At 56.8% G+C, this 26,382-nt stretch overlaps 1 protein-coding gene and 1 non-coding gene across 11 annotated transcripts in view; both read left to right on the top strand.

The window, feature by feature from the left end:
- The window catches only part of PPFIA1 (PTPRF interacting protein alpha 1), an 89,580-nt gene that overhangs the window by 35,553 nt on the left and 27,645 nt on the right, over positions 1-26,382 (top strand). For 6 of the 10 annotated variants that reach the window (XM_066381528.1, XM_066381621.1, XM_066381352.1 and 3 more), the window contains exons 3-15: positions 5,523-5,624; positions 6,274-6,438; positions 6,831-6,905; positions 7,630-7,731; positions 8,223-8,444; positions 10,096-10,242; positions 12,076-12,210; positions 14,394-14,468; positions 14,857-14,940; positions 17,785-17,916; positions 19,093-19,155; positions 20,114-20,193; positions 23,937-24,072. In XM_066381528.1, coding sequence (XP_066237625.1) covers positions 5,523-5,624; positions 6,274-6,438; positions 6,831-6,905; positions 7,630-7,731; positions 8,223-8,444; positions 10,096-10,242; positions 12,076-12,210; positions 14,394-14,468; positions 14,857-14,940; positions 17,785-17,916; positions 19,093-19,155; positions 20,114-20,193; positions 23,937-24,072 — 1,518 coding nt within the window. The remainder of the gene's footprint in view (positions 1-5,522; positions 5,625-6,273; positions 6,439-6,830; positions 6,906-7,629; positions 7,732-8,222; positions 8,445-10,095; positions 10,243-12,075; positions 12,211-14,393; positions 14,469-14,856; positions 14,941-17,784; positions 17,917-19,092; positions 19,156-20,113; positions 20,194-23,936; positions 24,073-26,382) is intronic. The other 4 variants (XM_066382063.1, XM_066381705.1, XM_066381995.1 and 1 more) reach the window with 1 other exon arrangement.
- LOC136389875 (small Cajal body-specific RNA 16) lies at positions 16,269-16,453 on the top strand. Its single transcript, XR_010748435.1, has one exon. It is a non-coding gene; the product is annotated as a small Cajal body-specific RNA 16 (non-coding RNA).

Genomic DNA, 26,382 nt, shown 5'->3' with positions numbered 1-26,382 from the left:
GTAAAAATCACTGTCAAGTCCTGTAAATTTGTTTTCTGTCAAAGCCAGTGTGGCTTACGGTAGGACAACTTTGCTGTTGAGTCTATTGAGAGAAACACTTGGCATTTTACCGAAACGATAGGAATTGAATAGACTCGCAGTAGGTGAACAGAGACAGCGGAGCTATTTGGAAACACTTAAGGGGACTGCACGAAAAGGCATGGGCTGCTTCTGGTGACGGGAGAAAATGAGACCGTGTGAAGGTAGATTAATGGTCCCCCTTCAATGGGGACCCTTTCTGTTTCCAAGGTAGGAGTCCGTCTTAACTGATTCCTTTGGCTAGTGTGTGTGGAGTTGTGACAAATACACCCCCCCCCCCGCCCTGTGTCCACTGTCCACCTTGTTATGCTTCAGCTAAGCAGTGAAATTTGTTCATGATAAATATAAGGTCTACTGGAAAGTTCTGTCCGTTTTTGGAATAAAACAAAATACAAATTTTTCTTACTATCAATAAACTTTATTAAATAATATATTTCCACATCAATCCTATCTTCCGAATATGGTCCGAAGTGGTTTGCTGAGCTGAATTAAGCCTTTCTGCGATCTCCGATGTTGTCAGAAAAGGATCTTGCTCCAACATGGTCTTAACAACGTCATCGATCAAAGATGGTCACCCAACACGTAGCTTATCAGAAAGGTCGAAATCACCTGTTTCGAATTTTTCGAACCATCTTCTGCATGTCCTATCAGAAACTGTACCTTCACCAAACACTTTCAATAAATTTCTACATGCTTCTGTAGCATTTCTTCCTTGTTGAAATTCGTAAAAATTACAGTGGCGTAAATGAACTTTATCAGTAGCCATGGCTACACTATCGCTTCACACATAAGACTAACGTGAATCAACTTTGTTCTAGTTAATTTGCTACGTCAGTATGTATACATTAAGTGATAAAAATAGAGAGGCACACATGCGCCCAATAAACGTGCTTATGTCACGAAACTTGTTGTGATAGAAACGGACAGAACTTTCTGGTAGACCTTATAGTAAAACTTAAAACAGCGATGGTCAGCCCCCCTGGGACCGACAGTCCTGGGACCCTGCCACCTCCATGTTCCCTCCCCTTCTCAGTCTCCCTCTCGTCCTGCTCCCTGAAACCCTGGGGTCCACTGTCCCCGCAGTCTCGCCCACAGACCCCGTCCTGTCTCCTCTGCCGGGCCCTAGCTTCCTGACTGGTCTGTGTGCAACCCCACGGATGGGGCCTGAACGTCGTTTCTTCCCGTGTACACGCGGGGCCTCGTGCGCTTGCAGGGAATGAAACAGACCCCACCTCACCAGCACTGCCCGCAGCTCATCTGGGAATCACAGCTCTCCACTGGACATCGCCACTGACAGCTGAGCGTATCTCAGGCTGAGTGAGTCCCACCCTGGACTTTCAGATCTCCCTGAAAAACATGGTCTTCCATAGTCACTCCTTCAGAAGATGGTGGCTCCAGCCTTTGCACGCTCCCCTGGGCCCCCTGGAGTCGTCCTGGCCTTTCCCCAGCCTGCCAGCAGATGCCATGAGACTGCTGTCCCCACGTCTGGACTCGCCGGTTCCTCCTGCAGCGCCTCTCGGGGCCCCGCCCTCTGCAGGCTCCTTGAGCACTGCGTCCGGGTCCCCCGAGACTGGTGAAGGCCGTATTGGAGACTTGGGTCTGTCTCGACTGCTTCCGTGGTCTGGTCTCTCATACTGGACCAGCCTGCCACTTCTCCCTGGGGGGTCGCGTCGACTCACAGCTGGTCCCCCCGCTCGCGTGCACCTCCAGCCCAGCTCCAGCCCGGCGCGCTCCCGGGGCCTTTGTGTGCCCCACGAGTGCGCTTCCCCAGAGACCGTGCCAGGCCTGCCTGGGACTCGGCGGCTGGCCCGCTCCCTGTCCTGGGTCCCGGGAGTCTGAATGGTGGACTCCCAGAGCCTGGCAGGTGAGCCCCGGCTCCGTCTGGGCTGCACCAGGAGCCTCGCGGCTCGGCCTCTGAACACACGCCGGGTGCATGCGTGAAGAGGCCCTGCGGATAGCACAGCTGGTCCCGCGTCCAGGTCTGCTGGGTGTGTCTCCTCCCGTGAGGCTGGAAAGGCCACGCCACCTCTGTCCCAGATGACCCACTCTGCTCAGACTGCTGTCTGCCCGTCGCCTGCAGCCGGACTACCTGGTCAGCCACTTCTGAACAGACTGTGACTTCCAGCCGGGGTGGCAGCATCCACTCGTGTATTTATACCTCTCTTTCTCCAAACACAGCAGAGAAAACATTAAATAGAGAAACACACCCGAAAACGTAGCCAGGCCCCCGAAACAGGAAAGAATGTGCTTCAGTCCAGAAACGAGCAGCCTGGTGAGGGTGCCGGGCCCTGGGCACCGAGCTCCACGCAGGCCGGGGCACCGAGCTCCACGCAGGCGGGGCGGTGCGGGAGGGCCCCGGGCACCAAGCTCCACGCAGGCAGGGCAGGAGGGCCCTGGGCACCGAGCTCCACGCAGGCGGTGCGGTGCGGGAGGGCCCCGGGCACCGAGCTCCACGCAGGCGGTGCGGTGCGGGAGGGCCCCGGGCACCGAGCTCCACGCAGGCGGTGCGGTGCGGGAGGGCCCCGGGCACCGAGCTCCACGCAGGCGGTGCGGTGCGGTGCGGGAGGGCCCCGGGCACCGAGCTCCACGCAGGCGGTGCGGTGCGGGAGGACCCCGGGCACCGAGCTCCACGCAGGCGGTGCGGTGTGGGAGGGCCCCGGGCACCGAGCTCCACGCAGGCGGTGCGGTGCGGGAGAGCCCCGGGCACCGAGCTCCACGCAGGCGGGGCGGGAGGACCCCGGGCACCGAGCTCCACGCAGGCGGTGCGGTGCGGGAGGGCCCCGGGCACCGAGCTCCACGCAGGCGGTGCGGTGCGGGAGGGCCCCGGGCACCGAGCTCCACGCAGGCGGTGCGGTGCGGGAGGGCCCCGGGCACCGAGCTCCACGCAGGCGGTGCGGTGCGGGAGGACCCCGGGCACCGAGCTCCACGCAGGCGGTGCGGTGTGGGAGGGCCCCGGGCACCGAGCTCCACGCAGGCGGTGCGGTGCGGGAGAGCCCCGGGCACCGAGCTCCACGCAGGCGGTGCAGTGTGGGAGGGCCCCGGACACCGAGCTCCACGCAGGCGGTGCGGGGCGGGAGGGCCCTGGCTCCCCCAGTTCCTGTGGCAACATGGGTCCTTGAACAGCAGGGGTCTGAACTGGACAGTTGGTTGAAAAACCCACATAAACCTGATCTGCCCGGGGGTCAGCTGCGTATATGACACAGAAACGGCCATTTGCAGCAATTTGTTGGGGGCTGCACAGTGTCAGTGAAGCCCGTCCCCCGCGGCTTCTGTTGCTCCTCTGGGAGGTCCGGCTCTGGACATGCCCGTCACCCGTGACAGTGGGTGGCACTGGCTGGTGTCCGGCTCCTTTCCTGACCACACCCAGCTGTTAATCCCACTGACTGCTGGCCAGTCTCTGGTGTGTTCCACAATGCCCCGGGGCATAAAATTCTCCACAAAGGAATGCAGTGAGGTTCTGTCCCCTTCCTGGGGATTGCACTTGAGGTCAGAGTGTGACATTCGCCCTGCCCCTGGGAGGGCCCTGCTGCCGGAATCTTTGTTCTTCCCCGCACACTTGCGGTCTGGATGCCTCTTCGCTCAGGACCAGACCCCGGCTGTGCCAGTGCCTCTCGGCCCGGCCGCCTCTGCTGTTGAACGCACCCTTTGGTTGAAGCCTCACCCCAGAAGTCACTTCCTTTGGGAAGAGATAAGGAGTCATCTTGTGTACTGTCCTCTTCTCCCCCCGCCCTGCCCAGCCACAGTCTCTGAACCAGGGCTCAGGTTAGGACAATGGCAGGCTCAGAGTGACACCCCTGCACTAGGAGATGAGCCCTCATTGGGGGTGGGTAGCAGCCTGGGGCCCTCTACAGCCTTGGACCCACTGCCTCAGAGAGCAAGGGTGACCCAGGACCCATGTGCCTGGCACGCTACACCCGAGGTACAGCCGTCGTTACTGAGTGGGGGCGGGCCAACCAGGAAGCCCTCACCTCCCCACAGCAGTGCCCTTCGCACCAGGCAGCTGGGGCCGGTGCGAGTGCTGCTGGCCTCCAGCCGGAAGACAGGCTCTGCCTGGGGGCTGGGGGGACCCCTGTTCTTGTCCTGGGACCCCGGGAGCCCCTGGTCTTGCCCCAGGAGTCCGTGTTCTTGTCCTGGGACCCCGGGAGCCCGTGGTCTTGTCCTGGCACCCCGGGAGCCTGTGTTCTTGGTGGCAGCCTCTGCTTAGGACCCCCAGCTTCCTGAGTCGGCAGGGGAAAGGCAGGAGCAGCCTTGGTTCAAATACCACGGACTCTTGCCCTTTCTTACCTAATCTTCATAGATTTTCACGAATAGTTGTTTCTTCATTTGTTGTTTGCCCTAGAACCGTCAGAGACTTTGAATAGTTGTGTTTTCTCTTTGATGTGATTTCCACCAGTTTCACTGGGGAACAGGTCAGCGGAGCTCCCCGTGCCGTCAGCTGGAGGTTTACTCACCCACAGGCACGGATTCTCGAAGGAGAAATAGCAGCTCAATTGGATAAATTAAAATGGTTGTTAGGTTACCCATGACAGTGCTCACAAGAGTCCTTGAGGTCTCTGCAGGTTACCCGCCCCCCAGCCCCTTCAGTGTGCTCCCCCAAAATGCATTCAAGAAAATCGTAATTTTACTCTTTCACTTGCTTTTTTTCAAATACGTCAATTCCGCATCATGGCTCAATGAGGCTTTTGGGGGCCAGCCTTGGAAAGCCAGATTCTAAGTCATTTCTGTGGTCAAGCTGACTTTGATTTCAAAGAATTAAGTAATGATTGAACTTGAGTATACCACCTCTTTCTAAACTGTCTGTAATTATCTAAATCAACCACTTTTCATATTTAGAATGTCAGATTGATTGGTAAGTGAACCTTTATCCCTTTCGTGTCCTTTATTTATTTATTTATTTTTTTTGTGGCAGAGACTGAGAGAATCAGAGAGAGGGACAGATAGGGACAGACAGGAAGGGAGAGAGATGAGAATCATCAATTCTTCGTTGGGGCTCCTTAGTTGTTCATTGATTGCTTTCTCATATGTGCCTTGACTGGGGGGCTACAGCTGACCGAGTGACCCCTTGCTCGAGCCAGCGACCTTGGCCTCAAGCTGGTGAGCCTTGCTCAAACCATATGAGCCCATGCTCAAGCTGGCGACCTCGGGGTCTCGAACCTGGGTCCTCCACGTTCCAGTCCGATGCTCTATCCACTGCACCACCGCCTGGTCAGGCCCCTTTCGTGTCCTTTAGAGAGAAAAACTTAAAATACAGTGAAATGTTAGCAGATATGTTTATTTCATAGGCGCTCTGCTCCATTGTAAACCTGGCAGGTGGTCTGAGTCCAGGCAGTTGGTGTGGTCCCGGGCTCGGGGTCTGAGCCCACTTTCTTTTGGTGGCACAGAGGTCCTTTCTGTCCAGCGGCCAGGGCTGCCTGTGGGTCCTAAAGGTGCTCTTTCATTCCCAGGAGTTCGCAGCACTTACGAAGGAACTCAACGTGTGCAGGGAGCAGCTCCTCGAGAGGGAAGAAGAGATTGCCGAGCTCAAAGCGGAAAGAAACAACACCAGGGTCAGTCGGTGGAGTCTCGCTTAACCTTTGTCTCTGGGTCACTGTCGGGTCCATGCTGCTGTCTCTCAACTCCGAAGACAGTCTACTCTGTCTGGTTTTACACACATCTTCATCATTCTCCCTCCAGCCTGAAGGGTTGATCAGCTCAGTTTCTCAGCCCTTGCTTGACATTTAGAATGAGAGTGACTAATATTAAATACATCTGAGGGAGGATTTCTCTGACCTGAGGCCAAATGGAAGGGAGTGCCGTTTGTTTTAGCACCGAGGCAGTCCACCTTTCTCACCTGCCGCCCGCTTCTGTCTGTTAGCAGTAGCATCTTCTAACCGCCACCGCTTCCACCGTCGTGGTGATTTATAAAGTAGGGAAGTCATAATTACTCACCAAGTACTTTATGTTGGATTTTCGCTAAGTTTGGCAGAATAAATCTTTATAAAACAACTTACTATAGTTAAATCTATCTTTATATTTATACCTTGGTTGCTCCGCTACCACCCACCATGAAAGCTGGAACGCCCCCTAGTGGGCGGTAGGGACCAGGTTGACCATCACTGTTTTAGCGTGAGAGTACAGGGAGGTATTTGCCCCAGATTTGGAGAGGGTACTGCGAGTGTTCTCTAAACACGTTTTTCCTCGGCCCCTTTCTTCCAGCTGCTGTTAGAACACCTGGAATGCCTTGTCTCCCGGCACGAGCGGTCTCTCAGGATGACCGTGGTGAAGAGGCAGGCGCAGTCCCCGGCGGGCGTGTCCAGTGAGGTGGAAGTCCTCAAAGCACTCAAATCGTTGTTTGAACACCACAAAGCTCTGGATGAGAAGGTACCCCTGGCTTGCAGTCACTCTCGGGGTGAACACGCTGTGTTTCAGGCGGGCGTCGTGTGTGCGCGCTCCCGCTGCCTTGTCCTGGCCTCTGGAGTTTTTGCACGTTGTCCTTGTGAGGAGACCGAGTGCTGCATAGTTAAAACTAGGAGTCGGCGTAAATGTCCGAAACTTTATTATAGTCTGCATGTTGATTTGTTACTAAGAATTGACTAGTATAATTAGAGGGAACATTTTTCTAAAGTTGAAAGCTATCAAGCGTTTAGCAAGCAAGTCATCAGCCTCAGGGAAAGACATCAAGGTGTTCTGTTATGTTGTATTGCAGCGGCCGTCCATTAGAGTAACCGTTAAGAGGTAAATACATGTGTGCGCACACAGACCTTTCGTTCCAGGTGAGGGAGCGCTTGCGAGTGGCACTGGAAAGGTGCAGTTTGTTAGAAGAAGAGCTGGGCGCCACACACAAGGAGGTGAGTGCGATGAGGCGTCACATGGTGAGAGTGGTGGGCTCTCACTCTTCTGTGTCATGTATCTCTGTCCCGGGAAGCAGCACAGGTGTTCCATTCCACGCAGAACTTCAGCCTCAGGGCGCAGCGTGAATAAAAAGCTCTTGGTTTTGGTCCTATAAGCTCTCTTTGGAATGACCTCTGCATTGAGGGTTTTTAATTTTTTTATCTCTTAATTAAAAAAAAATTACGAAGGCTCTACTAGTGGATATCAGATGCTATTTGCCTTTCCGATGGAGGACTAGCCCCTCTGGGTCGTTTTAGTGACCAGGGCACTGGACTTCTGTTTCAGAGTTGCAGACTCTCTCACGTGCCTGTCTGTCCTGTAGACCAGGGGTCCCCAAACTTTTTACACAGGGGGCCAGTTCACTGTCCCTCAGACCATTGGAGGGCTGCCACATACAATGCTTCTCTCACTGACCACCATTGAAAGAGGTGCCCCTTCTGGAAGTGCGGCGGGGGGCCGGATAAATGGCATCAGGGGGCCGCATGTGGCCCGCGGGCCGTAGTTTGGGGACACCTGCTGTAGACAGTACATCCTGGTTTCAGTGACCTGCTGTGTTCAGGATGGACCCCGTCACCCTGTAGCTTTATGCTCTGTTTACAGTTTGTAGCTATGTTTTCCCAAAAGGAATTTTGTTATCTTTACTTATATCTTGGCTCTTCTGTTCAATGTTTTGGTTTTTAGCTAATGATTCTTAAAGAACAGAATAATCAGAAAAAGACACTGACGGACGGGGTGCTTGACATGAACCACGAACAAGAAAACACGCCTAGCACGAACGGGAAGGCAAGTCTGCCCGCTGTCCCTGTGTCTGAGCTCTGGGTCCATCCGCCGCGGTCTGTGCATGGGGCTGTTTGCAGCTGTCGCCGTAGCGCAGCCCAGACTGCGCATGCTCACGGAAGTTGTGCACTTCAGCAGATGGCATAAATTAATGTTCATTCTACCTGTTTCCCGGAAGCCCTGTGTTTCCTAATTTGCATACTTCATTGTGATCCCACCTGTCCCCCAGAGCCCTCTTTCCTAATTTGCATACTTCATTGTGATCCCACCTGTTTCCCGGAAGCCCTGTGTTTCCTAATTTGCATACTTCATTGTGATCCCACCTGTTTCCCGGAAGCCCTCTTTCCTAATTTGCATACTTCATTGTGATCCCACCTGTTTCCCAGAAGCCCTGTTTCCTAATTTGCATACTTCATTGTGATCCCACCTGTTTCCCAGAAGCCCTGTTTCCTAGCTCATCATCAAACAAGGGTACTTAGGAGTTTTTCCCCTGTCAGAGGTCTTCCGATGGCTCGCTGAGCCACGAGGAGGACTTGGCGAAGGTCCTGGAGCTGCAGGAGGTCGTGGACAGGCAGGCGCGGGAGCAGAGCCAGATGAAGGAGCGCCTGGCCGCCCTCTCCACGCACGTGGCAGAGCTAGAGGAGGACCTGGACACGGCCAGGAAGGACCTCATCAAGTCGGAGGAGATGAACACCAAGCTGCAGCGAGACGTCCGGGAGGTGAGTGCCTGGGGCACAGGCCTGTCTGAGCCGAGTGTCGTGGGGGGGGGCCCTGTGCTCTCCCCGTTGCCTCGCACCCTTGGATCATCGTGCAGAAGGAGAACAGAGTGGTGCTTTGGGACGGGGACAGGCGGCCTCCCTGCTCGGTGCCGTCTCCTTCCCTGAGGTCCTGAGAGGTGGAGGAGGCGGCAGACGGACACGAGCCCCCTCCCCCCGCCGTGTTGCTGTGTGACTGTGTTGTGCCTGGTTTGTGGGTGCCTTGTGTCTACAGGGTCCAGGATGTTCACACGGAGGCGTCATCATGCTCAGACTCCCTTTTGATACTGAGCGCGGGGCATGGGGCCTGCTGTGCTGCTGACTCGCTCACGGTGCGGTCTGCGCTGTCTGCCGCAGGCAGGGGGCGTCGGCGTTCTTCTGGCCTTCTGACCCCCACCCCGAAGGACTCAGCGGGCTGAGTGCTGGGGGTCTGGCACACAGCACACGTGGATAGGGCTCACACGGGGTCGCTGGGGTCAGGCCATGACTGTGCAGAAGCACACCCGTTTCTGGCTGGCGGCCCTGTGTATATGTGTGAGAATTAGGAGAAACTCGTCACAGCAAATGAGGGCTGGGGTCTTTCCCTGGTATTGTCCCCCCCACAACCTGTTCTTCATAAACAAAACAAACACTGCAACCTTTCCCCCAGGAGACCTTGCCAGGAAGGACCTTTCAAATGACTCTTCCAGACCGTTGCTGGTAGCTACAGTGTAACCTGTCGGTTATACTGTTCTTCCAGACCCTTGCCAGGTGGCTACAGTGTAACCTATCGGTTATACCGTTCTCCCAGACCCTTGCCAGGTAGCTACAGTGTAATCTGTCAGTTATACTGTTCTTCCAGACCCTTGCCAGGTAGCTACAGTGTAACCTGTCAGTTAAACTGTTCTCCCAGATCCTTGCCAGGTAGCTAGTGTAGCCTGTCGGTTACACTGTTCAGGGCCTTAGTTATGTGACAGAGTACATTTTGAAAACTTATTTTTAAGACCTGCCACTTTTAAAATTAAGACTTTGCCAACATTAGTAACTTAGTAAGCAGGGAGGGATCTGAAATAAACTTCTGTGTGGGGACAGGAATTACGCAAGCAGAAAGTTCTGGCCTTCATTTCGGTGTTTAATACTGTGTGAACTTGGACTTCTGTTCCCATTCATTGATGTAATTGGATGTGATGTCATCCAACCTGTACCCAAGAAAATGACACTAGTGCCTCACTGTTGTACCCACTGAGGGGCCACACCCTGTCCTCCATGAACTCCCTTTACTGTGATACAGAGGTTGAGTCTTCATCACTATACCCTCACCTCCCGGAATTCGTGCAATATTGGGATGTTTTATTCTATGAAAAGGATAAGCTTGGTTAACTGCGTGGCCAGACACAGCATTCAGACAGGTGTGTGTTGGCTAGTCATACAGGCAAATGAGTATCTGTGATGTGTAAGGTAGGCAGTTTTCATTCCCGTTGCAAGAAATTGATCTTTCGATTTACTTTTGGGGACGTGATTTAATTTTACATTTTACAGTATTGGAACACTGGCGTTCAGTCCAGTGTCTTCTCTCTTAAGTCTGTGAACGTGCTCCTGTCTCATGTCCCTTCTTCCCTCTGAAACTTCTGGTTAGGCCATGGCCCAGAAGGAGGACATGGAGGAGAGGATCACCACCCTGGAGAAACGCTACCTCGCAGCACAGCGGGAAGCCACCTCTGTGCACGACCTCAACGACAAGCTTGAAAATGAGATCGCCAACAAGGACTCCATGCATCGACAGGTAGTGCCGCTTACAGAGCTGGGTCTGGCTTCACCGGTGAGCTGCTGACACAGTGAAGGACTGCCCTGGGGCTTCCGTGTCAGGCTCAAGTCTGGATGTAAAGCTTTCACGGTGTCAGACACTTCTCTCCGGATGTAAAGCACGGGTTCTTCCAGCTCATAGTGTGTTCATTCTGTCGGGTTTGTACATTTGATAGAGTCATGCTTCTTGACTCTTTCTTCTGTTTTGTTTTGTTTAAATTGAACATCAGGCTGTTGTGTGTCAGTGTTTTTATCCAAGGAGCAGGGTGGCCGAGAGCTTCCAGGCAGTGGCCGCCTGTGAGGACCCGGGGCCAGTGTGCCGGCTGGTGAATCAGAGCTGCAGCCTGTAGGGGCGTCTGTGCCGCCCGTGGTCTCCTACTGCCATGCCTGCCCGTCCTCCGGGCCTCAGGGTCGGGGCCAGTGTGCCCACTGGTGAATGAGAGCCGCAGCCTGTAGGGGCGTCTGTGCCGCCCGTGGTCTCCTACTGCCATACCTGCCCGTCCTCCGGGGCTGACCAGAAAACCAAACCTGGCTTCTGGAAAATAAAGCGAGTTTGGTGTGTTATAAAGGATATCACTAGGGCCAAAATAGAAATAAAAAGTAAACCACTGGGAAGCTGATACGCATTGTACTGTGGAGTGCTGGGCAGGAGCTCTGAGTGCTCCCAGCAGTGAGTCGAGTCGAAAGGCAGGTCACAGAGTAGTGCGCACAGCGCTGTTGGAGGGTCGGAGGGCGTTTCGTGTTCTACGTGTACCACAGGCCGACGGGGGCGGACGTGGGCCAGCCGCTGTGCTACGAGACATGGCCTGTTCTTGTATTCCTACCAGAAACCCACTTTTGCCCACCCCGTCTGTGCACACAGGAAAAAGGCAGAAAGCTGCAGGTTCTAACCTCTCAGGAACTGGAACTTCTATGAGTTCTGCATTTTCTTTCTTTAAAAGTTCTTTTGTCCTAATTTTTTTACACTGAAATATTTTTTTATTTTATTTATTTATTTTTTACAGAGACAGAGAGTGAGTCAGAGAGAGAGGGACAGACAGGGATAGACAGATGGAGAGAGACGAGAAGCATCAATCATTAGTTTTTCATTGCGCGTTGCAACACCTTAGTTGTTGATTGATTGCTTTCTCATATGTGCCTTGACCGCGGGCCTTCAGCAGACCAAGCAACCCCTTGCTCAAGCCAGCGACCTTGGGTTCAAGCTGGTGGGCCTTTGCTCAAACCAGATGAGCCCGCGCTCAAGCTGGCGACCTCGGGATCCTCTGCATCCCAATCCGACTCTCTATCCACTGCGCCACCGCCTGGTCAGGCTACACTGAAATTTTTTAAAGAGGATTTTTGAAAAGAGAATAATGATACATTTACAAAAATAACTTGAGGCATTCCATAGGCATAGTATTGGAAGGTGTTGCAAAGGAGGTCAGAGCTGTGCTTTGCTGACACGCCTTGGGGTCAGCGATCAGCAGAGATGGGCCTGGTTCTCTTGGGTCACTACTGACCCCTGCTCTGCTCGACTCTTCAAGCAGAATGGGAAAGTTTCTACAAAAAACGGGGTTTCTTGAGTGGATAGAAACTTTTTTTTTTGGAAGACTTGTAAAGGTATTTAGGAAACACAAACACTCTGGTAAGAGGCAGTATGCACATTGATGTCAAGCCCGAGAAGGGGGTGCGGACTCCTCGCAGGACAAAGAGTTTTGCTCTGAGGCCGTGGCCGGAGCAGCAGTGTGTCTGCCAGAGCCCGCTGGGCGCCTGCCTCTGCTCTGCCCCGGCTGCGCACCAGCGGGCCCGCCCCATTCCCGCTCTGTCTCTGCAGACGGAGGACAGGAACCGGCAGCTGCAGGAGCGCCTGGAGCTGGCCGAGCAGAAGCTGCAGCAGACCCTGCGGAAGGCGGAGACGCTGCCCGAGGTGGAAGCTGAGCTGGCGCAGCGGGTGGCCGCGCTCTCCAAGGTGCTGCCCGGGCTCCTCCCCTGACACCGCGGGGGCGGGAAGGAGGGCGGGCGGTTTGTCGTGGACCGTGTCATCCTTGGTCTGGCGTGGGCACTACGCCTAAACCTCAGACGTAGCCAGGCTGGTGTTCAGTGCTGTTTGAGGTTGGAACGCTTTCTGAACGTCAGACATCGCCCTGTTTTGCGCCGCCCGTCCGTTTGTCAGCTGTGTGCTTTTGTCCTCAGTGTGGTGACCGAGTGCTGCTCCTCGGAGTTAAGTCAGCAGCTCAGAGCCTCGGGCAGGCGCTTTGGTGCAGGGAGGGAGAGCCAGCCCCTCCGAAGCGCCACAGGGCCGTTCTCTAGAGACAACCAGCATGAGTTTGTAATAGACACGTTTTTTTTTTGGTTTTTTTTTGTTTTTTTTTCTGAAGCTGGAAACAGGGAGAGACAGTCAGACAGACTCCCACATGCGCCCGACCGGGATCCACCCGGCACGCCCACCATGGGGCGACGCTCTGCCCACCAGGGGGCGATGCTCTGCCCATCCTGGGCGTCGCCATGTTGCGACCAGAGCCACTTAGCGCCTGAGGCAGAGGCCACAGAGCCATCCCCAGCGCCCGGGCCATCTTTGCTCCAATGGAGCCTCGGCTGCGGGAGGGGAATAGAGAGACAGAGAGGAAAGTGCGGCGGAGGGGTGGAGAAGCAAATGGGCGCTTCTCCTGTGTGCCCTGGCCGGGAATCGAACCCGGGTCCTCCGCACGCTAGGCCGACGCTCTACCGCTGAGCCAACCGGCCAGGGCCAATAGACACGTTTTTAATTATGTTTGTTCAGCGAATACAGGCTAGGCCTCTGCAGGACACAGTGACTGCCCTCACAGGTGTGTGCCCCCCGCCGAGGGGGCAGCGGGCAGGTGACAAGGCAGTTTCAGGATGCTGTCACAGGTGCTGGGCGGGGCGGTGTGCACAGGAGGAGGAGGGCATAGCTGCGGACACCCAACCCTCATGGCGCTGGGAGAGGTCTGCGGCCGGCGTGCCCTGGGCCAGGAGCCCGTGGGAGCACCTGCCCGTGGCTTTGTCCCACAGGTCCATCTTGTGAGGGGGGCAGGGCCAGCGTTGGGTTGGTCAGAGGGCACCACGTGCTTACAGGCCCTGCGGAGAGCCAGTGCATTGCTCACAGTTAGCTGTGTGCTCGCCCTTTCCGTCGTGACCTGCATTTAAAGTCTCGGTTTCTCTCCTCCCCCCTCACATCTCCTGTCCCTGCGCCCCCCCGTCTCTCCCGTCCCTGCCCCCTCATCTCTCCGGTCCCCGCCCCCCACCTCTCCCATCCCCGCCCCCTCATCTCTCCCGTCCCTGCCCCCTCATCTCTCCCGTCCTCGCCCCCCTCATCTCTCCCGTCCCTGCCCCCCTCATCTCTCCCGTCCCCGCCCCCCTCATCTCTCCCGTCCCTGCCCCCCATCTCTCCCGTCCCCACCCCATCTCTCCTGTCCCCGCCCCCCATCTCTCCCGTCCCTGCCCCCCCATCTCTCCCGTCCCCACTCCCCACTCATCTCTCCCGTCCCCGCCCCCCCATCTCTCCTGTCCCGCTCCCCCCTCATCTCTTCCGTCCCCGCCCCCCATCTCTCCCGTCCCCGCTCCCCCCTCATCTCTCCCATCCCCGCCCCCCCTCATCTCTCCCGTCCCCGCTCCCCCCTCATCTCTCTGGTCCCCACCCCCCTCATCTCTCCCATCCCCGCCCCCCTCATCTCTCCTGTCCCCGCTCCCCCCTCATCTCTCCCGTCCCCGCCCCCCTCATCTCTCCCATCCCCGCCCCCCTCATCTCTCCTGTCCCCGCTCCCCCCTCATCTCTCCCGTCCTCGCCCCCCTCATCTCTCCCGTCCCCGCCCCCCTCGTCTCTCCCGTCCCCACTCCATCATCTCTCCTGTCCCCGCTCCCCCCTCATCTCTCCCATCCCCGCCCCCCTCATCTCTCCCATCCCCGCCCCCCTCATCTCTCCTGTCCCCGCTCCCCCCTCATCTCTTCTGTCCCTGCTACCCCCTCATCTCTCCCGTCCCCGCCCCCCTCATCTCTCCCGTCCCCGCTCCCCCCTCATCTCTCCCACCCCTGCCCCCCATCTCTCCCATCCCCACCCCCATCTCTCCTGTCCCGCTCCCCCCTCATCTCCCGTTTCCGCCCCCCTCATCTCTCCCGTCCGGGTCGGCCTTGTAGTCCGATCTCTTGTCTTCTGGAAGCTCTGCCGCTCAGGAAGCTAGACTGTGTGAACTCACCTCCCAGCTTAGGAAGGTAGCCGTGCCCTGTCACCCTGTCGGCTGTGCTCGCTGCTCGGCTCTCCATGCGCATGCGGGCTCCAGGCTCCAGGCTCCGACGGGGGCGCAGGCAGCCTCGAGCCTGGGCGCGGGGCGGGGGGCACATGCCCTCACAAAGTGCGTCTCCACCCCAGCCATGCCCGAGCTGCCCTCAGGGGGGTCAGCTGCTGCCCAGGCTGGCACGTGTGGCCACCCAGATGCCCCATTCTTGCTCCTCTGGGTGTGAGGAAATGCTTCTGTCACACGTGGCGGAGACGTCCACGCAGAGCATGGTGTGCTTGTCGCTACTGCTTTAGTTAGTTTGCAGCATGTGGTCCCCAGGACCGTGTCACCGTTGCTTGAATCTACCCTGTTCCTGCCGACAGGCCGAAGAGAGACATGGCAACATTGAGGAGCGGCTGCGCCAGATGGAGGCGCAGCTGGAGGAGAAGAACCAGGAGCTGCAGCGGGTACGTGAGCGGGCAGACCCGGCTGCAGTGCCGAGGGGGCCCCGGGACACGCTGGGTGGGGGCTCAGTTCTCCCCGACTCCCCTCCCCCGCTCCTGCCATGCGCGTCTGCCCTGTGGCCGCACCTGCTGGTAGGTACACCTGCCATGTAGGCAATGTGACGTCACATTGGGCACACGGGAGAAATGGGTGCCCGCAGGCAGGCCTGCACAGGACAGGTGGGTTGCCATAGCCAAGGGCGCTGTCAGGGACTGTTCCTACTGGTGGGGTGTACCTATAGGTGCCCTCAGACACACTCGAGGTGCTGTCCCCTGAAACTAGGCTAGGGCAGAGTCCGCTTGCACCTCAGTGCCAAGTTCAGGTCACAGTCCTGACCTCTGTCCTGCCGCACCGAGTCACTGCTTCATGTGTATGTACAGGTGCGTGTGGGCACGGTGGCCCTGAGCAGGTGCACCCGGCCTCAATAGCGTGGCACTGTGGCCTGGGTAGGGGACTCCTGGGCACTACTCCTGGAGCGTAGGCCAGGTGTCAGCACGGCACAGCCCGGGGCAGAGCTGCTGTCCCAGACCAGGTGGTGCCCACCTCACAGCCAGTCCAGGCTGTCAGATCTTATTCCACAGAGACCTGCATTCCTGGCCCTGGGTGGCCAGCCGTCCAGCATGAGCCTCCACAGGGTGCAGGTTCTGCCTCAGGCCGGGACTGCGTGCCAGGCAGGGCCCTGCCCCCCCACGTGCATATGGCACATGCACACAGGCACACACACGCATGCACAGGCACACGGACACACACAGACTGGCAGGCACGTGTTCACGTCTTGGAGAAGTAGCCTGCTGCCTGTCAGGGATGCAGTCAGCACGTGCAGAGCTGGCTCCCAGAGGTTTGGAGGACAGGTGTTAGGATGGGGACTCTGTTTGTTTATTTATTTATTTTTCCAAAGCCAGAAACAGGGAGGCAGTCAGACAGACTCCCACATGCGCCCGACCAGGATCCACCCGGCACACCCACCAGGGGGCGATGCTCTGCCGCGACCAGAGCCACTCTAGCGCCTGAGGCAGAGGCCACAGAGCCATCCTCAGTGCCCGGGCCAACCTCGCTCCAGTGGAGCCTCGGCTGCGGGAGGGGAAGAGAGAGACAGAGAGGAAGGAGAGGGGGAGGGGTGGAGAAGCAGATGGGCGCTTCTCCTGTGTGCCCTGGCCGGGTTTCGAACCCGGGACTCCTGCACGCCAGGCCGACACTCTACCACTGAGCCAACTGGCCAGGGCCGGGACTCTGTTTATAACTAAGGCAGTTCAGTGTAAACTCTCACATTGTTTTGCTTTAAGAACATTCAGTGGTCTGGGGAAAGGCTCCTGTGTTGCTGAACCTGCCTGGTTGTGGGTGCAGCCTGGTACCAGCGAGCCCTATCCTGACCTAAAGTAAATTCCCCAGGAGTTTTTACTGGGTTTTGAATTTGCAGTAACAGGTGTGAACATTCTAGCAGCAGTTTAATGATCATGTATGATACTGCAAACAAGAAAAAAAAAAAGAATATTCAGCGACTGCCTGACCAGGCGGTGGCGCAATAGAGCGTCAGACTGGGATGCGGAAGAATCCAGATTCGAGACCCCAAGGTCACCAGCTTGAGCGTGGGCTCATCTAGTTTGAGCAAAGCTCACCGGCTTGGACCCAAAGTCGCTGGCTCCAGCAAGGGGTTACTCGGTCTGCTGAAGGCCCGCGGTCAAGGCACATATGAGAAAGCAATCAATGAACAACTAAGGTGTCGCAACGCGCAACGAGAAACTAATGATTGATGCTTCTCATCTCTTTCCATTCCTGTCTGTCCCTGTCTATCTCTGCCTCTGTAAAAAAAAATATATATATAATCAGAGACTGATCCCTGCTGTACAGTGTGTGAGGTCTCCTCCGCGTGCTGCTTGTGGTGTGTCAGGCGTGATTTTGAGTGCTTTCTATTGAGTCTTTACGACCGGCACCCACATTTTGCAGAGAGGGAACCGAAGTGCAGTCCTGTGGCGAGTCCTTGTGGGCGCGTCACCCTGGCCCGGGCTCACTGCTCCGTCCCGGGCGGCGTGGCCCGGGCTTGCCGCTCCGGCCCGGGCGGCGTGGCCCAGGCTCACTGCTCCGGCCCGGGCAGCGTGGCCCGGGCTTGCCGCTCCTGCCTGGGCTGCCCGCCAGCACTGCCCGTGCCTCTTCTTACCTGGGTGCTCGTGCAGCACGTGGGGCAGACACAGGCTGTTTAAACTGCGAAATTGATGGCAGTTTCATAAAGCTACCAGCTTGATAGACTTACGAACTTTATTGTGTTTTAAAACTCCTTGAGGCAGTTATTTGTAATTTTTAAATATAAATTCTTATTATAAAAAGTTCAGGTGATACAGGAATATAAAGAAAAACAAGTGGAAAGTCTCTATTTTCACTGACATTTTTCCAAAGTGAATTTCTTTACCTTTTACTTTGTAGATGAAATCCGCCCGCCCCAGTTCCCCGAACGCTGACCCACATTTGTGGTCACACATGGGGAAATTCCTCCGCTCGTGCATAGATAGGCTGATCCCCATAGAGTCATGCTCGTTCTGGGTGGAGCCGCCTCGGGTCAGCCTGACGGTTTAGGACTGACACGTCCCTCCTAGCGGGAGCAGCAGACTTGCTAATTCGAGTTCTCTCAAAGGCTCGTCCCTGCGTGGCTCTGCCTCTGCGTCGGTCCTGGGAGCGTGCAGTCACAAATGACAGTGGAGAGGGACAACCTCGGGAGTGACTGCAGGTGCCGCTCACACCACCGGTCCTTGGCACTTTAAAAATAAGGATCGTGCCTTGGCCGGAAGTTGCTAAGTTCTCGCTTTCCTGCTCAGGCCCGGCAGAGGGAGAAAATGAATGAAGAGCACAATAAGCGTCTGTCCGACACTGTCGACAAGCTTCTGTCGGAATCCAACGAGAGGCTCCAGCTTCACCTCAAGGAGAGGATGGCCGCTCTCGAAGACAAGGTCACTGTCCCGGACGGCTTCCCACCCTTCACAGGCACAGCGCCTGGGCTCTGCCCAAGGGGCGTGGCGTGGCCGTGGCTGCCGCCCATGGCCGCCCAGAGAAACCACCCCTGCCCGCGGGAGCAGTGCCGGCGCCCCCCAATCTGAGTCCGTGGTCGTCTGGCACGTTTGTGTACAGGGGAAACTGTTCGTCGTTCTTAGTCTCGAGAGCAGGAGTCAGTAAGCTGCTGCTTTTAGGGAGCCGATAGCTGTTCTAGGCCTTCACTGATTAGGACTGATGGATCAGTAATGAACACAAAGGCAGCTGTAGAGGTCATCCGTAGATGAGTTGGTGTCTCTGTGTTCCAGGACAACTTGATGGACAGGAGGAGGCTGCCAGCCAGATGCGGCTGATGGGCGCAGTTCACCAGCCCCTGCGCTCGGGTCTTTTCTGGGCCCAGCCCTCACCCCTCCTTGCTCTTGATTTGGAAGCTAATTTCTGGCTCCAGGGCTTGTATTCCAACTCCTGCCGTCTCTCCTTTCGTTTGGTGTGGAAAGTATTCACACCCAACCCTTACGGCATCATCCTGGAGCTGCTATCCAGCTGTGACTGGAGAGGGGAGCAGGGGCGTTCCCCGCTCGTCAGAGAGGCTCCCCTGGGTGCGGGGGGGTTCAGATGCCATCAAGCCTGTGCTGGCGGACCTGTGTGCTTAGTGACGAGGCCGCTGTCGTCCCTGGGCTTGAGAGAGACCAGTGACTACTGTTGATTGTGTGACACGTGTAGTTTACACAAAGCCCAGCACGACGTGCAGTCTGACAGCCGTATGGGGTGGGTGTGCACGCCCTCAGTGAGCCAGCCCACGGTAGGAACAGTTTCTCTGGGATTTGAGTCATGTACTTGAACTTGTGTCACATTTCCCAAGTGACCTAAAAGCTACCATAAATCAGTATGACTGATTAAAATGAAGTTACCGTACTAACTTTCAGAAAGTGAGTCAGAGAAGTAGATTATACATGTGCAAAGCATTATGAACAGTCACTCTGGCCTCATGGTCAGTGTTTCACTCTGGCAGCACGGCACTGCTCAGTAGGACATTCCTTTGTTACTTTAAACAGAAAGGTAGCCGCAGGATGCTGTGAGACTACGTAGGGCATTTCCAAGTGTCAACACTAAAGCACTGTCTGTATCTTTTCTAGAATTCTCTATTACGGGAAGTTGAAAATGCAAAAAAGCAATTAGAAGAGACTCAACATGATAAGGTACTTAAATCTTTAAACCGTCTAGCAGCTGGCTGAGAGCTGGTCTGAGCCGAGCCCTGGTTACTGTAATTCCTCGGATGTTGGGCAGGAGTCGAGAGAGACTGTGGCTGGTCCGCTGCTCCCGTGGGCTTTGGGTCTGGCGGTGTGCGTGGCTCAGAACTCTGCTTTTTTTTCTGGCTTTTGTGAAAGCCAGAGTGTAAACCTTTCATCTAGAACAGAGCTGGCCAACAGAAAGACACACTATGGGCCACGTGTGTCATCTAAACATTTCTGCTGGCTATGGTGAAATTAATTTTATTTAACTCAGTATAGTCAAAATGATACTTTGTCATGTAATTAACCTGAAAACTAATGAGCTCCCTCACAGGCTTTATTTTTTTACATTAAGTTTGAAGTCCAGTGTATCTGACATTTATAACACATCTCAGCTGGGACTAGCCCCATTTCGAGAGCTGAGTCGCCATGTGCAGCCAGAAGAGCAGCCTGATGGGACAGCACAGCACAGCACAGACCTGTCAGGCGATGTAAGCAGTTTTTGGTCAGCCTTACTGTTTGGCCGTGTACAGAAAGGAGGTCGAGCCTGCACAGGCAGGTGAGCGAAGGTGTGCTTGAAGTAAGATGGTGAAATAGCACAGGGGCGTGTGCAGGACCTGATCGCCCCCACCGCCTCCCCACGAGGAGATCCGCTTCCTCAAGCGACCGTTGTGAATGGCTTGGTGTGTCTCCTCAGAAAGCTCTTCTGTGACGAGAAGTGCCCTGTTTTCGTTGGGATTTCTAAAGTTGACGTGGTGTCCGGGTGTGTGTTTGCTTTAGGACTCTTGGAGAAAATTTTCTCAGAATTAAAATGTTTAGCTGCTCCGTTAACCTGTTGCGGTTAAGTTCAACACTTGAGCACATTTAACGGGAAGAATTTCAAAGCCCGAGATTGCGGCAGTGTGTGTCGTTTGCTGTTTTGTAGGACCAGCTGGTACTAAACATCGAAGCTTTGAGGGCTGAACTGGACCAGATGCGGCTAAGAGGTGCTTCCCTTCACCATAGGTATGACATTCCCCAGTGACAGTGACATCTCAGCCCGTCGTGTGCGCACGGGGGCACGTCCTTGGCCGTGTGAACTGTCACTGGTTATAGCTCGTGGGCCAGCCCAGGGCACAGGCAGGAGGGCAGAGGGCAGTGTCAGCCCAGAAGGCAGGACTGGCACCTCGGCTGTGGGACGGGGACGAGCAGTTCGCATCTGGGCCCGGACACCTGGCTCTGCTCGTCGTGTGGGTGAGGATGGCAGGCAGTGATGGCACAGTGAGCCACAGGGACTGTCTGACGTCCGTGCGTTTGCTGCAGCACTTGCCATGTGTTTCGAGTCTGAAGGTGGATGATGGGTCACGTTCAAGTCCTGGAGCGTGACTGCTGGCGGGGTGGGTGAGCGCCTGGCCGGGAGTGGACGTGGCGAGTGGCCCCGCCACCTGGAGTCCTTCCTCATTCTGGATGTGGTCGTTCTCACCGAGGGACTGACACATCCCTGGTGATGAGTGAACCCCGAGAGTGAACCGTCAGCAGGGGTCACTGAGGCGGGCAGCTACAGGGACAGGCTCCTGTGTGAGACGTTTGAGGACGACTCTCGGGCCCGTCCGGCTGTTTCTGCGTCTGCAGGTCTAGGGTATCGGGTGCTCTGGGCAACCTGTGGCTGCCCCACTGAACCTCCTTTTTTTTTTTTCATTTTTCTGAAGCTGGAAACGGGGAGAGACGGTCAGACTGACTCCCGCATGCGCCCGACCGGGATCCACCCGGCACGCCCACCAGGGGGCGATGCTCTGCCCCTCCTGGGCATCGCCATGTTGCGACCAGAGCCACTCTAGTGCCTGGGGCAGAGGCCACAGGGCCATCCCCAGCGCCCGGGCCATCTTTGCTCCAATGGAGCCTTGGCTGCGGGAGGGGAAGAGAGAGACAGAGAGGAAAGCGCGGCGGAGGGGTGGAGAAGCAAATAGGCGCTTCTCCTGTGTGCCCTGGCCGGGAATCGAACCCGGGTCCTCAGCACGCTAGGCCGACGCTCTACCGCTGAGCCAACCGGCCAGGGCTGAATCTCCTTCTAAGGGAGACAGGAGAATCAGTGAGGACGGGCACAGAGAGGCAGGGCTGGGCACTCCGCTCTGCCTCTGAGACCGCACAGGATCATGCTGTGGCGGGGGCCATGGTGGCGGGGAGGCCGCCTCCTGTGTGGAGTGGCCCGTGCCGTCTGTGCCAGGGCGGACCCCCTGCTGAAGGAGCTGGAGGTGTGTTCTAGAGGGGAGTCTGTGGTGGAGTGGGGACAGGGGATGCGGTCTTGGGAGTTCAAGTAACGGTGCGGTGAGCCGGGCGGGAGCTTGAAGGGGGCAGAGGCGGGCAGCCAGGACAACAGAGGGGACAGTGGGGAGCTGGGCGGGAGCTTGAGGGGGGGGCAGCCAGGACGACAGAGGGGTCTGGGTGTGCGGGCCAGCCCACGGTGCGGTACGGAAAGTGAAAGGCGCCAGCGTGGAGCTCTGCTTCCGCTGTGCAGAGGCTGCAGGAGGGGGTGGCAGCGTCCCCCGTGGCTGTGCCGTTGGGAGACCGTGGGCAGGAGAAACTGGACACGGCATGGGGACGGGGTATGTTTCAAGGAGACCCGGCGGTTTCCTGTCGGGTGGGACTGTGGACACGGGAGTGGACCCATCACAGAGCCCGGCGTGGGCTGAGAGCAGTGAGGGGAAGCGGGGCCGTGGGCTCGGCGTGCTGGTCTGACCCTACAGGGGGTCATGACCTTCTTCAGCAGGAGAAGACAGCCCGGCTGTGGAGGGGGAGGAAGGCAGGTGTGTGGGCTTCTACAGAGATTGTCCTGTGGGAGAGCCGCGGTCCCAGGAGGGCCAAGCTGCGGGCAGGGCACCTGGGGAGGAACACAGAGTGAGGAGGTGTTTGTGGACCTCAGAGAAGTGTGTGTGGTCCATGGTACGTGCGGGGCTCTGTGCATGCGTGGCCATTAGCTGGTGTTGAAACGAGTCATGGCCCCAGAGCAGTAGCTGGAAATCCCACTGAGGAAGAGGGAGCAGTTTCATCAGCAGGGAGGGAGGTCCCGGACTGGTATCTTCCCAACAGGTGATCAGTCTGGCCCCACCCAGGTAGCTCAGTTAGCTAGAGCAGTGCTGGTCAACCTGGTCCCTACCGCTCACTAGTGGGCGTTCCAGCTTTCATGGTGGGTGGTAGCAGAGCAACCACAGTATAAATAAAAAGAGAGATTTAACTATAGTAAGTTGTTTTATAAAGATCTATTCTGCCAAACTTAGTGGAAATCCAACATAAAGTACTTGGTAAGTAATTATTATTATATGCTTTAACTTGCTATAACTCTGCTTTATAAATTTTATAAAGTAAAGTGACTTCCCTACTTTATAAATCACCGTGACTGTGGAACCGGTGGGCGGTTAGAAAATGTTACTACTAACAGAGATACAGAAGTGGGCGGTGGGTATAAAAAGGTTCACTACCCTGGTCTAGAGCATCGTCCTGAAGCCCAGGGGCTGCGGGTGTGATCCCCGGTCAGGGCACATCCAGGAACAGGTCTGTGTTCCTGTCACTCTCACCCTCTTCTCTCTCTTTAAAATCAACAAAATAAACATTTTTTAAAAGTTTAAAAAACAAAATAAATGAGTAAACAAGTGATGAGTCTTACACGTTTCAAAGACATTTCTCAGAAGACTGAAGACAGGTCTGAGAACCAGAAGTAGATGAGGTGACATGTCTCACCTGCCCAGTCTGCAGGCCGTGCGGCCAGGTGCAAGGGGGCCGTCCTTAACTTGCTGTAGTCCAGCGGTTCTCAACCTGTGTGTCGCGACCCCGGTGGGGGTCGAACGACCAGAACACAGGGGTCGCGACACAGGTTGAGAACCGCTGCTGTAGTCGGAAGAGTGGGTTTGATCTCCTCAGATCGTAAGGGCTTTTGAGAATGAAGGCCGCCACCCTTCCCTCCCTGGGCTGGTGCCAGGCTGTGGTCGTGGGGCCGTGCTCCCTACGGCCGGGCCTTCGGGCATCGTGCTCCTTCCCTGCGCCGGTTCCCCTGCAGGCCGGTTCCCCTGCAGGCCAGTTCCCCTGCTGGCCGGTTCCCCTGCAGGCCAGTTCCCCTGCTGGCCGGTTCCCCTGCTGGCCGGTTCCCCTGCAGGCCTTTTCTTAGGGGAACAGCTGATGGCTCCTTCAGTGTCCCCATTGCAGGTGCTCGGCCACCCGTTCTGGGGACTTCTCCCCATGAGAGTGTCGGCTGTCTGCTCTGCTGACGGCACGTAGCTCTGTGCTCTGGTGCGTAGACCTGTAAGCAAGCAGCCGGGCCCAGTTCCTGCAGAGCAGCCAGTGGGTCCGGGCTCCTGCCACAGGTCCTGCAGGTGCCCCTGAGACAGCCTCCCGTGGGGGAGTGTGGGGACCCGTGGGCTCACACAGTGCAGCTTGGCCAGTGGGAAAGGCACAGTGACTGGAGGTCAGGGTGGTGCGCAGTGCGCCTCCTGGGATCAGGGAGGAAGTGCCCCCCCCCCCGCCACGCATGCTGACCTGAGGGCAGTTCTGAGAGGACCACAGACAGCTGCCCCAGCACCTCTTCACATTGCGGTGGCCACGCTGGTCTTCCTGGGTGTTGGGGGGAGCGGACAGGGCATTGCAGCGAGCGGAAGGACGGACCCTCCCTGAGGACCTCTGTGAAATTCCTCATTTCCCGAATTGACAGGCTCTAGTCTAGCTTGACAAACACACTCGGTTCAGTTTTCTCCTAACGACTTTTCTCTCTCCTGTTTCAGCCGACCGCACTTGGGCAGTGTGCCGGACTTCAGGTTCCCCGTGGCGGACGGTCCCGCGGACGCCTACAGCAGCAGCGCGGTGCTGCGGCGCCCCCAGAAAGGCCGGGTGGTGGCGCTGCGGGATGAGCCTTCCAAGGCAAGGGCCCCGTCCCCTCCTGGCCACCTGCCTGCACGAGTCACCTGCGCACCTGTGGTTTTGAGACTTTGGAATTATAGCATCAATAGGTCGTGTTCTCTCTTCTCTCATTTTCCGTTTTCTGGCTAAATGTTTACTTTCAAGGTGTGTGGTTTTGTTATATTTTTAAAGAATGGAAATTCTGATAAAATGTGACCTCTTAAGCATAACACAGTGCTAATTAGTACTTTTGAAATAGTAATTAAGAGTAAACAGATGTACTGCCTGACTGGTGGTGGTGCAATGGGTAGAGCATCAGCCTGGGATGCTGAGGACCCAGGTTCGAGACCCTGAGGTCGCTGGCTTGAGCCCAAGGTCGCTGGCTTGAGCAAGGGGTCACTGGCTTGGCTGGAACCTCCTGGTCAAGGCACATATGAGAAGCAATCAATGAATAACTAAAGTGCTGCAACTACGAGTTCATGCTTCTCATCTCCCTGTCTGTCTCTATCTGTCTCTCTTTCTCTTTAAAAAAAAAATGCTATGACTTAGGCTATCTGTAAATATGTATAATAGTATAAGTGTATTTTTTTCTTTATGTTCTTCTTAATATTTTTTTTCTAGTTTATTATAAGAATGCAGTGTTTAGCATACAAAATATACGTTAACAAACAGTTCGTGTTACCAGTAAGGCTCTGGTCACCAGTACGCTATTAGTAAAGTTCTGGGGGGAGTCAGAAGTTACATGAGGAGTTCTGACTGCGCAGGGGGTCAGCACCCCAACCCCCGTGGTGTTCAGGGGTCAGCAGGGGTCCCTCTGAGGGAGCGCCCGGTCTCGGGTTCCGCGCACCTTCCCCTCACGGCATTCCCTCCCTCAGGCTGAGTTCCCAGGCCCTGCCCCACCGGGACGGGCGGTCAGTCACCCTCCACCACGCCGTGTCAGCGGGGAACGAGCAGGGAGAGGAGACCCGGGGCCCGCGCTGTGGCCTGTGGGGAGCAGTTGTACGTGGGCGGCCAGTGAGGGGCCACCGGGAGGCTGACGTTTGAGCAGAGACCAGAGCGGGAAGAGAATTAGCCGTTTGGAGCTATTGTAAGGTCGCGCCAGCAAGGGGCACGGAAGGGTGGATATGGAAGACGAGAGACTGGCGGAGAGGACCGCAGGGCTCAGGCCGAGCTGCCCCTGAAGGGGAGGACTGCGGGGGCGCTGGGAGCTGAGCCTTGGCCCTGCTCGGGCTGGCGTGTCCTGGGCCCCCAGGGAGGCAGCTGGGTGCTCCAGCTTGGGCCCAAGAGCAGTCGTGGTTAGAGATAAAGATGGAAGGTCGTGAGCATATAGGTGGTGACAGCGTGAGACAGGGCAGTCAGCGAGTGGGTGCGTGTGGATGGAGGTGAGGACGCGCCGGGTGCCCTCCGGTTTCAGAGGGTGGAGCCTGCAGCTCGGCGAGCAGGGTGCTCTGGGGCGTGGGTGAGACCAGCCTCGGCCAGGCCGGGCAGGTCGTGGGCTGATGGATCCTGCAGCATGCGTCCATGCCGTGGTTCTGCTGAAGGGAGTGGGCAGACCTGCTGGTAGAAGGGGAGGCAGGGACGGGGGGATGGTGCAGACAGCTCCAGGGACACAGTTACTCTGACTGGGCGCAGCTACAGTGGTGGCCGGAAGGCCTGGGTGCAGCTTTGTGGATTTGTTACTCTAAGGAGAGAAGGGGCCATGCTCTTAGCTGGTGGGAATGAACCAGTAGGAAGTGGAGTATCCGCAGACAGGAGTGATGGCGGGAGGGCCGGGACAAGCTCATGGTGCCCAGGTCTCAGGGAGGGACAGAGACCAGCCAAGGGTGTGTAGACGTGCTCCCTCCTCTGGTGGCTCTGGGTGGCAGGACCCTCACTGAGCTGCAGGTGGGGGAGGGGGAGAGGAGGGGAGGGGGAGAGGAGGGGAGGGAGAGGGGAGAGGAGAGGAGGGGAGAGGGGAGGGGAGAGGAGGGGAGGGGAGGGGAGAGGAGGGGGGGAGGGGAGGAGAGGGGAGGGGAGGGGAGGGGAGAGGAGGGGAGGGGAGAGGGGAGGGGAGAGGATGGAGAGGGAGAGGAGAGGAGGGGAGAGGATGGAGGGGAGAGGAGGGGAGGGGAGAGGAGGGGAGGGGAGGGGAGAGGAGGGGGGAGGGGAGGAGAGGGGAGAGGAGGGGAGGGGAGAGGAGGGGAGGGGTGGGGAGGGGAGGGGTGGGGAGGGGAGGGGAGAGGCCACACGGGATCACAGAGCGCCCAGCGCACACTCAGTCCACACTTTGGGGCTCGCGTGGTGTGTTCTGGCCTTTTGCGGAGGGTTGGCTTGGCACGGGGTCGGGTGTGA

The sequence above is a fragment of the Saccopteryx leptura genome, chromosome 1, assembly GCF_036850995.1.
Source record: "Saccopteryx leptura isolate mSacLep1 chromosome 1, mSacLep1_pri_phased_curated, whole genome shotgun sequence".
NCBI classification, from domain to species: Eukaryota; Metazoa; Chordata; class Mammalia; order Chiroptera; family Emballonuridae; genus Saccopteryx; species Saccopteryx leptura.
Note: the sequence above shows the minus strand (reverse complement) of the source record. Positions and strands in the feature narration are given on the sequence as shown.